At 31.1% G+C, this 12481-nt stretch overlaps 1 protein-coding gene across 1 annotated transcript; it reads right to left on the bottom strand.

Moving 5' to 3' along the window:
• Positions 1-10633: 10633 nt before the first annotated feature.
• Positions 10634-12180, bottom strand: LOC141711171 (protein SHORT-ROOT-like). The gene has a single exon (XM_074513598.1). It carries the CDS (start codon positions 12077-12079, stop codon positions 10763-10765), a length of 1317 nt encoding a protein of 438 aa, XP_074369699.1. The 5' UTR covers positions 12080-12180; the 3' UTR covers positions 10634-10762.
• Positions 12181-12481: the final 301 nt, after the last annotated feature.

Raw genomic sequence — 12481 nt, 5'->3', positions numbered from 1 at the left:
TATCCCACACTTTCCTTTTTTGACGTACATTCAATTCTATATATTTCAAAATTATCAAAAATAGTAAAAATTTAATAATATAAAAATCAACCACATCCACTAATTTCCCCACTACACTCACTTTATTCATTAAATATTGATTGATTCCACCATTTTACCATGTTAAATATATGATTCTATTGGGGCATTTCTCTAACAACTTAAAGGTTTTAGATGAGCTGGTTACTCAAGATGGTATCGGAGCTTAGGCTGCCGGGAGAACTATAGTTCGATTCTCAGCCACCCCCAACATTCTCACAATTTATGGTCTGGGCCTTACTCTAACACTTTAAGGTTGGTTATGAGCTGGTTACTCAAGATACCCAACTTTATATTTTTTCTCACTAAATTAAAATTTTTCTTTCTCTCTCATCCCAATACCTTACCAAAACTAATATTATTTTAATGAATTTCTTGTCATCGTGCACTAAATTAAAATTTTTCTTTCTCTCTCATCCCAATACCTTACCAAAACTAATATTATTTTAATGAATTTCTTCTCATCCTGTGCCCAAACCATTTCTATAGAAATAGTTGGACCGAGATAGTACAACGTCATGGAACATGAAATCTAAACACATATATATACGTGTTTACCAAAAGTACATGAAATAAATAAATTTATTAATAAAAATATTAAATATATATAAGATATATATATATATATATTCATTTATATAAATATATATATATATATATTTTTGTAAATTATATGTATATATACATATAGTTCTTATATATATAAATATCCAGAAATATATCATTATATGTAAACATATATGTTTTTAATATATACGTAAAATTGTATCCAAAAATATAATTTTTTTATATATTTATTCATTTATTTGTTTATTTTTTTATTTTTTACACGAAATATACACGAAATAATGAATTACATATATGTGTTTATCCTTCATACGTTATGTTAAACATGTAGGTATATGTGTTTATTTTTCAACACACGAAATACGAAAATACACGAAAACGATATGAATTGTGAACACTAATCAACAACATTCATATTTATGTAAATAATACTACGTACTTCAGAAACTGGTATATGAATTTTTACATGATTCGAGGCACCCAAAATAAATGATGATAGGACTACATTTATAAATAAAAGGCCCTTATATATTTTTTTGAACTATGTTTTTTGTCCAAGCTTCATAAAGTATTGATTATAAAGTATACACAATTGTATTTGACCTAATATGAACTTTTTGTTATACAAACCTAATATGAATAATATAATTGTTTTTTAAGCAAAGGGAAATATCATTTATAGAAACACTTTCTCAGTATGAGATACAATAAGAGATTGTAAATTTTCCTCAAAATAGAAAAAATAACATTTTAGGATTACATAAAGAGTAAAACCCTGAAGTACTCATGCTATCTTAAACTCTAGCTTAAACTTAATGGAGGTTGGAGAAGTTTTATATAGTTGTAGATCTTTGCTTGCAGAATGACATGGAGTGTCTGTTGTTTTTGTTAGGAAAATTGCTAACAAGGTAGCACATCAGATTGCTAGAATCCCTTGTGAAGTCAATTCCCGTAATTTATTCACGTCTGCTCCTACGTGTTTGTTGGAGACACTTTCATTTGATCTTCAGTTTTAAATGAATTGTTATTTTGTTTCAAAAAAAATAACAAAATATCGAAAAATCTAACAAAATATTTGAATTGAAAGATTGTTTCACCCTAGGAACGTGGGGAATCATTACACTGAAATGGATCCAATCTAAAACAAATAAGTTAGAGAATCAGAATTCCGGAAAAAATTGGTGCTACAAAACATACATATTAATATTCCCTCTCTTTCATTTTAATAGTCACTTGACTTTTCTGCACTTATTTTTAGGTACTTTGACTGCATAGTTAAAATAATAATTTTTAAAATTTTCTTTTCCTGAATAAAAATATATAATTTAAAATTTTATTTACAAAAAAAAATTTAAAAATAATAATTTTTACTATGCAGTCAATGAATCTTGATATGTGTGCAGAAAAGTCAAGAGACAAATAAAATAAAATAGAGGGAGTATATTACAACCAAACATGTAAATGCTAAAAACTACTCCTATATATCTGAAAGATCCATCCGAATTATTCGGCCCGAAACGGGCCATTTCAAACCCGCACAATTCGTTAAATTAACCGAGCCGATTACGAATCTAATATTGGAAAACGGAGCACGGACCGCACAACACTGACCCGGCAAGGCTGCAACCCGCGCGAGCTGCACAACCCGCACAGCCCGCGGGTGAGCACACACAGATTGCACAACAGCAGCATGTCTCGAAATTAGCTTATAAATACATACATACATTTACAAATCTTGACTGACTCTCTTACTCTCTATTTTGTTTCTCTCTAATCTCTCTCTAACTCTCGACTCTGCCTCTCTCAATCTCTCAAGTCTCAATTAACTTATATTTTTTTCTTTTGTTTCCGAAATTCACAGACACACACTCATCACAATTTACACACACAGACAGTGACAAGTGCCAGTGGCAGTTAGGCTAGGAAGAAAAAAAGAAGAAAAACAATTAAACCCGGAGCCCGCATCAACCGGCCGGCAGCCCGCATCAATCCGCCCTCATCAACCTGCGGCCCGCACAGCTCGCTCAGTGTCAGGTACGAGTTTGCTTCTGGCTTTTCAAGCCCAACCCGACCCGATTCGTTTAATTAACGTGCCGGTTCAGTGTTCATTGTTTCCGAGTTCAACCCGCTTCCGGCCCGGCCCGGACCGCACAGCCCGCACTATTGGCCACCTCTAACCGTGATACATCAAAATAGATTCGAGGACAAACCCTGAAAATTGGTTAGTTATAGATTCAAGATGGCATGATCTATATATACATAACGAATAATGTAATTTGAATACATATATTTTTAAATCCTATAAAAGGTTAGAAACACCGTTTTTAAAATTTATCCAAGAACTCAAATATCTATGTTTACTGTATGCGATTTAATTTAACCGTGCTCTTAAATATATATATATATATATATATATAGTCGAATTTATTGTTAAATTCAACCGTGTTAAGTACGATCACATGCGGTTGAATTTAGCCATGTCTTCTTTAAATTCAACCACAAATTCAACCGAAAGTGGTTGAATTTGACCTTATTTGTGTTTGTGCAACTGTATTTAGCCTTATTTTTTTGTAGTGAATATTCCACCCATAAATAATGTTTGCTAGCTTTTCAAATCAGTGGAGAGTTGGAATGTATATTACATTTTCCAGTGGACTTTCAACCAGTGGAGAATTGAAATGTATATTACATTTTCTAGTGTTACATATTGATGGAATTTTTGTTAGAATAATATAAGATTCCGGAAAGGGCCATTCTCTAACACATTGAGGTTTTAGAGTAACTGGTTTTTTGACATGGTATCCCTGCCACCCCCAATATTTCTCATAATTTATGAGGGAGACGAAAGACAAATTTATGCCCCAAGGATGGACGCCCGTGATCCACTTTTCGAACCATAAATGGGATTTCGAGTGAGGGGGAGTGTTAGAATAATATAAGATCCTGGAAATGGACATTCTCTAACAACTTGAGATTTTAGAGTAACTAGTTCCTTGACAATTTTTACGATCCAGATTGCATTGAACAATGGTTCAAAAACGCGGAAACAATGTATGCTGAACAACTGAAGAATTTAGGGGTTGGCAATAGCTGATAATTATATACACGTAACACGTTATAAAAAAGTTTTCTGAACTTAAATTTTAAGTTATGAAAATAATTTCTTGTGACAAACTCCACAAAAAAGGGTTTATATATGTTGACCGACGCAAACAGTTAAACAACTAGTTTATTTATAGAAAAACGAGTTAGTATATAATGGAATACAAGCTCTTAATCTTAACACATGATTTATTCTCTAAATGTAATCGAAAAAGTAAGGACAATGTTATTTTTAAAGTAAGATTTTTATTTTCAAAACAAAATATACTGAAAAGACGATAATCCTCTCACATATATTACTGTCGGATCGGCCGAGTATGAAAAAATTCATATTCAAATCCGATTTTTTATCTATATCTAAACCGACTCGAACTCGAAAAATATCCGAAAATAAATACCCAAAATTTCAGAAATTATTAATATTGCAAATGTTAGGAATCGAACACGCCACATTCTTATATGTATAGTTAATATTTTAAAATCAAATCAATTAATACAATATAATAGAAATGATGAACCAGATTAGGTTGTGCATGGGATCGAACCTAAACCTCCGGAAATAATTTATAAACTAAAATAAAGAGTATCCTCGTAGTACCAAATCAGACGGTCCTAATTGTATGTACTTCAAATCTAGTGGTGATTATTTTATGTACCAAACAACCAGTTGAAATCAACATAAATATATCTTGTTATGTTTTATAATAATATAGTATAGATATTTTAAGAAAAAGAATATTATCTTAATATTGAATTTGACGGTAGTCATGATTTTATCTAGTACTCTACTCTGCTTATAATAATATGATATAGATTTATAAAGGCTTGTCAACGGGTAAGATTTGAATCGGATTTGACTAAATTCATATCCAGTCCATTTAAATTTGTCAAATTGAATTCGGATCGGATCGTTATCAGATTTTTGATAGCATAATCCATATCCATCCATTAGGATTTCGGATTATCGGATCGGATCTCCGAATCCTTTTAATTTTTTTGAAATAAATAATATTGTGACACATGATATAATTATACACTAAATTTATGCACAAAAATTTATATATAATCAAAAAGGTTGTTAAAATAAAATTTCGGAATTGAGTGTCCAATTTTGGGTTTAAAATTCCTAGCCCTACAAAATTTAACTCAACACCCTCCCTTTTTTTTAACAGTCGGAACATAATATATTATATACACAAAAAATGAATTACCCACTCGGCCACTCCTCCATTATTCAATCACCGATTCATTATTTTATACAACAAAATCACTAAATTTTGACCACAAATTGATAGTTTACACACACTTTTTACCGACTCCGCTGAGATTAAACTAAAATCATTATTTCATATTACACAAATTATGGAAATACCAGGTTAACAATGAAATCACTATTTTATATTACACAAATTATTAACATGTGCTATAAAAATCACCAATTTATTTCGTAAAAATCACTAAAAATTGATACAGAGTTTTAACAAATTATATACGGCCATCATAAAATTACCTCCTATCTCACCATCACCTCCACCTCCAATCGAAATTCACAATTATTTCGCAAGTGTATAGAGAAATAGGGAAGAGCGTGGGAGAGACCGTAAGTAAAAAAAATCTGGGAGGATGAATGGCAGAAGATGGAGGGAAGGGATGAGAAAGGGAAAGAGGGCGATGGCGGTGACGGTGGAGGTGGTCGAGGTGAGATTTGATTTGGGATGAGATTTTGAGATAGAGTGTCGCAAAAGTGGAAGTGGTGATTCTGACAGTGACACAATGAAAAAATTCAATTGATCCTATTAATACAACTGCAGGGAGTCCATTTATATCTAACCAACCAATATGTGACATGTGACATTAAGTATTTTAGTAACTCATTTTGTACCTGTAGCATTTTTCATGTGAAATAGGGTGGGCTAGGTCTTGTGAAATAGTGTGTTTCTATTTTTTTTATTAATTTTTGTTTATATTTGACTATATTTATACACACAATCATATATATAAAATGATAATGTAATTTGAGAAATAAATATGAATATTCCTCTATACGTGTTATTAATTAAAATAGAGAAATTTTGTGAATTGCTAAAAAGATGCTCTTTGTGAAAATGATTTCTAATACATATTAATATGGTATACCGTAATATGATGATACAATGGTATGTACAAGAGATTATAATGTAATAAAATAACACAAAAATGCAATATTACCAACTTAACTGAACAATAAAAAATGATACAGCTAAAAAGTTAAATAAGTTGATTTTGTGTAGTAATAACAATTATATATATAAATTATGAATAAATAATTTTATATAGTTCAAATCGGATTTTTATCGGATCGAATGAGAGAAAATCCATATCCACTCCTTCATGGATTGATTATTTGTTAAATCGAATTATTTTCGGATCGATTTCTTTTTTATAGAATCAATATCCATTTATTAAGTCTCGGGTCGGACGGGACTTGATATCTGATCCATTGACAAGTCTAACGATACGAGAATGATTATTCGGTTTGAATCCACTTAAGGATGAAGTGTTAACATTGTGACAATGAGCCCAATACTTGTATTGCGCTATTGCCATGCATCTTTTGGGCTTTATCTTTAAACACTTCACAAAAATAAACTAGTCATTTGGATAGCTGAGCTGAAATGTTGTCATGTAAAATCCTAGCCCACTGTCCACTAAGATTGAGCATTATTTCCCCCAATCCACATGATCAACCAAATGAAAATCTTTCGAAAACTTCCATTTCATTTCAAATGAGGAATTTCAAATGATAGAATTTGAGTTGTTATTTCAAATTCTTATGTTTATACTAATATTTGAATGTTCTGAATTTCAAATGAAATCCAAGTCCAAATTTTCAAAAAGCTTATTTGATCAAATCCAGAATTTCAAATGAAATTCAGTATCCTGTTTGGGCTGTTATTGATTTGGTTTGGTTTGAGTTCTGTGTACACTATAAAAATCGAATACTTATGATCGCGTTTGGTTTTAATAAATAAATAGATCAAAACTTATTGATTATGCCTAATTTACCTATTATATATTATCGTTAATATGCAAATATTTAATATTAGATAATAACTTATATAATTTTTTATTTGTTTTTCTAATATTTCATGTTATAAAATAATTTTCTTTTAGTTTATTAAAATTTCAACGTGAATCAATTCACATGCTTTACTAGAACATGTTGATAAATTATTTCAATTCATATTTAAATAATTTCAAACATATAAAAAGTCTTTATATTTTTATTAAAAATTGATAAAGCAAAACTGCGCAAATTATTATAGTTTGAAGGTTTCTTGTATGAATATTGAGGAACCTTTTTTTTATGTCCTGTTTAAGGGGTTAAGAATTATTAAAGAATGCTTATGTACAAGTAAACAAGTGACCCTCAACGTAATAACGAATCCAGAAAGGGGGTGTTTCACATTGGGGAAGAGGGGGACTAAAGAGGAAAAACTTACGACAAATTAATATACAAAAAATTGAGATAAATATTAATTTTTTGTCGCCAGAGATTAAAGATATAAACTTACCACTAATTTTAGCCTCGTATGCAAAGATAGGTTGAAAACCCTGCAAGAAAATATTTATTACAAAATATACAGTACCAATTTAACCGCGACTAAAGTCGATCACTCGATCAAATTTAAGGGTACGACTAAATTCAACCGAATAAGGCCGTATGTAAATATGATCGTAGCTATGTGGATGAATTTGGCCAATTGAATTCAAGCGGTTAAATCTCCGATCGTAATTAGTTGGATGAATTTAGTTAAAAATAAGCAAACTCCTAAATTCAACACCCTTAGTAATGACCGTTTCAAAATCGGTCGAATTTAGTTAAAAATGATCGCTTGCTGTCGAATTAGTTTTTTCGTCAAATTTAGCCGTTTTTATTTTAATGAAATTTAATCAGCCTCGTCAAGCAAACTCCAATGATTGCATTATTATTATTATTATTATTATTATTATTATTATTATTATTATTATTATTATTATTATTGGGTTAAATATCAAAGTGGTCACTTAACTCAAAGGCATATATCAAAAAACTCACTCTAGTTATCGGGGACTCAATCACATCACTATAGTTGACAGTAATAATAGCCCCGTTAATTAGTCTTGTTGACTTGACGAAATGGTAATTGACTTTAAGAGAAGTAATAGCTGGAGAGGTATACTATACGTGGAAAGGTCAGGTTTGAAGATCAGGCCATGTATTTCCTCTCCTCGCTGTATTTTCAAACTTCTAGAATCAATCACGTTTATTTTTTTAAAATCTAAGTTCTTATATTTTAATTTTGTGAAAAATAATATTATATGTTGAATTTATAAAATTCACGTGTTTGATTTTTCATTTTATAACAAAATTGCATTTCAACGTGAAATCTTTTAAATTTATAATCTTATTTATGGACATGCGATATTTTAAAATTCAAAGTAAAAAGTAAATAAATTAAAATGTAAAAATCAAATTTCTATCGAAGGCATTATTCTTTTAAAACTGAAAATTTGTATTTTTTATTATTAAAAAAATATTTCTATATGTACAAAATAATTGAAATTTATTTATAAATGAACATTTATCTTCTTCTTTTTTTTTATTTTAAATCTCAATTATTTCCTTTTAATATTAAAAAAATCAAAAATATTTGTTTTTTGAAAAAAATAGTTTGACAATTTTTAAGACACTAATACTAAACTTTTGAGATTTTGTAATCGGAAATTAATGACTTTTTTTAAAAAAAATATGACTCCATATTGAGATCATAAATGAGAAATAAAAGGAACATGAAATTAAATACAAACAATTTCAAAAAAGGAAGTACATAAATCCCATAAATACTATGCAATATCAGAAAGGCATAAATTTTATATGTACAAAGAACCTGATAAATCATTTATATATTTTAATCAACTACAGAAAATTTCAGAAAGGCATAATAATATGAAATATAAAGATGATTACAGTGAGGAGAGAAATACAGGCCCTGCTCTTCACACCTGACCCTTCCACGTGTAGTATTCCTCTCTAGCTATTACTTCCTTTAAAGTCACTTATTGTGAAAAAGACCAATTAACGGGGCTATCATTATTGTCAACTAGAGTGATGCGATTGAGTCCCCGATAATTAGAGTGAGTTTTTTGATATATGTCATTGAGTTAAGTGACCATTTTGATATTTAACCATATTATTATTATTATTATTATTATTATTATTATTATTATTATTTCACAATTCTAATTTGTAGTTGAGAAAGTTTCTATGTGCTGGATATTGCTGCAGAATGCTTTTCCTAGCACGAAATTCGTTCAAGCTAAATTATTGAATTATGATCCATTATCATTTCAAAGATTTTTTTTCAGTTTGTTCATTGAACTAATTTTAATCATTTTGATCGAGTTTCATCCCTTGTATGAAGAATAAACTTCACCCAAACCTAGTGGTGTGATTAATTATCAAAATAGGATATATAATCTCCTTTCAGTTGAGAAATTGAGCCATATACCCCATGGATTTAAGTTAATGGCATTAATACAAGAAATACACAGCAACAACAATAATGGAAAGACAGGGTAAACTTTTGTAAAAGGTGCAATTGTGCCTAAGAATACGGAAAGTGAAAACCACTAACAATGTTTGGTAAAGAGATGTGCTGCGTGCATGTGTTTGTGAGATAAGTAAAGGGGGCTGGGGAAAAACATATATGCTATTCATATCAATTAGACAAGAAGGCAAATCTGGGATTCAGTTGGTATACTGGTTCGCCATTAAACCTTTCTTCTGGGGCCATTTGCTCTTCTACTCGGCCATCAGTACTGTATGCTTTTGTGAAGTACTAATCAGAAGTTCATTTTATCTATTTCTTGTTCATAATTTTACACCACGGTATGTTTGCAAAACCAACATATAAATAGTGTCTTCCTAAGCTATTATTATAAGATTTGTTAAGAGTCTTTCTCTAAAATCTCGGTAAAATCCCGGTGTAATCAGGGTGTTGGAGGAAAGTTTAAAGAGTAGTGCTAGGTCTTGTACAGAATGATATGTGTGAGTGTTTTAATCGGTGTTATTGATGTAAATGTAGGGTCCATTCCAATTAAAATCCACCACATGTCATTATGTACAAAATTCTGTATATAATTTTGTATACCAATATTTTCCAAGTTTAAATGAAAAAATGTTTTAGAGGAAATTTCTTACAAGATTTTATATTAATATTTAAGAAATAATGAAATGTATATTTATTGATAATTTATAAGTAAAATTTATTACTTATCATTTTGAATATATTTGATAAATAACAATATGTACTAGTAATAGTTATGACTTGTACGATGTAGAACCTAATCAAACAAAAATTTAAATAATCTGAAAGCAACCATAAAAAAATAATTTTCATCAAGTTGAACTTAAATTTAAAATTAAATAATAACGTGTAAATATCTTCTTTTTATCATAATTCAGTTTTTAAATAATTTAATTTACATTTATTCATACAATTATCACTTCATCTTCTTCTTTTTTCAGTGAAGCTCTTTTGTGAAGTTTCGAATCATCGACATCTCGTCAAAGTAGAGCTAGATTTCGTCATCGTTAATAATCTATGTAAATAGTTTGAGAACTCACGCAACAAAACTCCAAACACAAAGATGTTGGAACATAAGGAGTAGCCAAACAGATGAAGCAGCAATGTAGATAATCACTGTAGATAGGATGACAACTAGGATCAAGCAACAAAATTCCAGACACAAAGGAGTAGCCAAACAGATCCAAACTGGTTATATTGGAAGAACATAGTATGGAATTTTCCTGGGAATAAGAAAGAACTATACATGAGCAAAAGCAACCAAACAAGATGATCAATGGAAAAACAAAAGCTGCAACTAAATATTAAAATGTAGAGTTTCAGTACATAATGCTACTTAATGATCTTTAGCTACCAATAAAACTAGTATCAAGAATCTTATACATATTCAAAACTTTAAGCAATTCTTAGGGTTTCCATGCAGAAGCCCAAACTATAGGTTCATCTTTCCATGTCAAGTACAGTCCCAAGTCATTTTCTTGTGGTTGAACAAGTGACCATCCAGCTCTGTACCTCTTTAGCAATGCTTTAACATCGTCTATGCAATCATCACTGAATGAAAATTGCGTAAAATTCTCCTTAAGTCTCTCTGACCATTGATTCCCTTTCTCCCTTCTCTCGCAGTCTCCACCAAAACTACCGTTTTGATGATCTTCATCACATGCCAAAACCCTAACCATGCTTCTTGCAGACTCTCTTTCCAACATCAATCTTTCGTTACTTGTTGGTACGAAGCTCTCTTCTAGCATCTCGAAGTACAATGTGTAGAATCTAAGGCTCTCATCAAAGCACTTGACGAAATCATTTCTTGGGCTAGAGAAATCGGCTTCTTCTTCTACGACAGTTACTACTCGTGGATTAAGCGAGCTAAGCATCTTTATCACAGCCCCTCTTTCTTCTACTTCTACTCTTCTTAGTGCCCCCATACAATTGACAGCCACAGCTTCATCTTCTTGAACTCCAAGCCCCTCTTTCGTGATCCCTCCTAAACGGTTGAGGCCCGTGACAACATTGAATTCGAATGGAACTCCCATAAGCCTTGCGAATTTCTCCATTCTTTGTGCAATCTCTTTCATCACTGATCTCACCATGTTCTCAGTCACAACAACAGTGAGCTTCAATCGCGGTGTCTCATCGTTTCTCGTAGCCATGGCCTCTAACAAAGTAGGCCACTGAGTGCAAAGTGTATTACTTATATCAATTATATGAACTTTGCTCTCACCTTCTAAAGCTTCTAAAATAGCTCCATTTGATGCCACATGTCCAAAAGTTGTCCAAGGGCTTACCTCTTGAAACTTCAAAATCAACTTCCTAGCAGAATCAAAAGAATGACTCTTTTCAGCCACTGAAATTAAAGTCTTATAACACCTTTGCCCTGATTCAGTGGCCTTACAGAACAAAGCTTGTAAAAAATACGAAGCTAATTTCTGATCACAATCTCCATAAGGTGAAGCAAGCTCATTTAGCATCCACAAAAGATGGTGGATCTTACTCGAATCCTTATCGGAGATTGCCTTTGCACAATCCTTCAGAAGTTTCGAAGCCCATTTAGTATCACCACTTGGTTCTCCAGACTCTGATGATCCGCGGCTCGTAGACGTGAGGCTGCTTTGATTCGTGCTCTGCATGTCTACTTGATGATGACCATTGACACTGCATTCATGCTCATTAGTATCATACTGCAAAAATTGAGTTCCTTTGTGAGTGAATAGCACTCTATCCATTGTTGTGGATAAAAAGCTATGATGTATATTTGTTGAGAGCTTTGCAGGCTAAAACTTAGCAAACTGTCTCTCAAGTAGGATAAAAAGATTGGTAATATTAATGCTCGCACTTCATATTGTATATTTCTTTTGAAAGCTCTACTTTAATTCATTATTGGGGTCGCTGTCAATGTATGGTGTCATCTTGGCTAAAATGTTGATGGAAAATATAATCATATCTTGTAAGCTAGCCATGCTGCACTTAATTAGATGCAGGTTAATTTAGCTTAATAATTAATTAAAAGTATAAGCGAATATATATAAAAGGTTGACGAAAATATTCTAGTTTAGGCATAAAAAATGGGTCACCAGTCACCACCAATGTGCGTGGACCATTATAATATTGCGTAGACCAATAAGAAA

The sequence above is a fragment of the Apium graveolens genome, chromosome 3, assembly GCF_009905375.1.
Source record: "Apium graveolens cultivar Ventura chromosome 3, ASM990537v1, whole genome shotgun sequence".
NCBI classification, from domain to species: domain Eukaryota; kingdom Viridiplantae; phylum Streptophyta; class Magnoliopsida; order Apiales; family Apiaceae; genus Apium; species Apium graveolens.
This window is presented reverse-complemented; position numbering and strand designations above follow the sequence as displayed.

Coding starts and splice junctions, on each gene's coding strand:
- LOC141711171 (XM_074513598.1), bottom strand. CDS start 12,079: ATGGATAGAGTGCTATTCACTCACAAAGGAACTCAATTTTTGCAGTAT.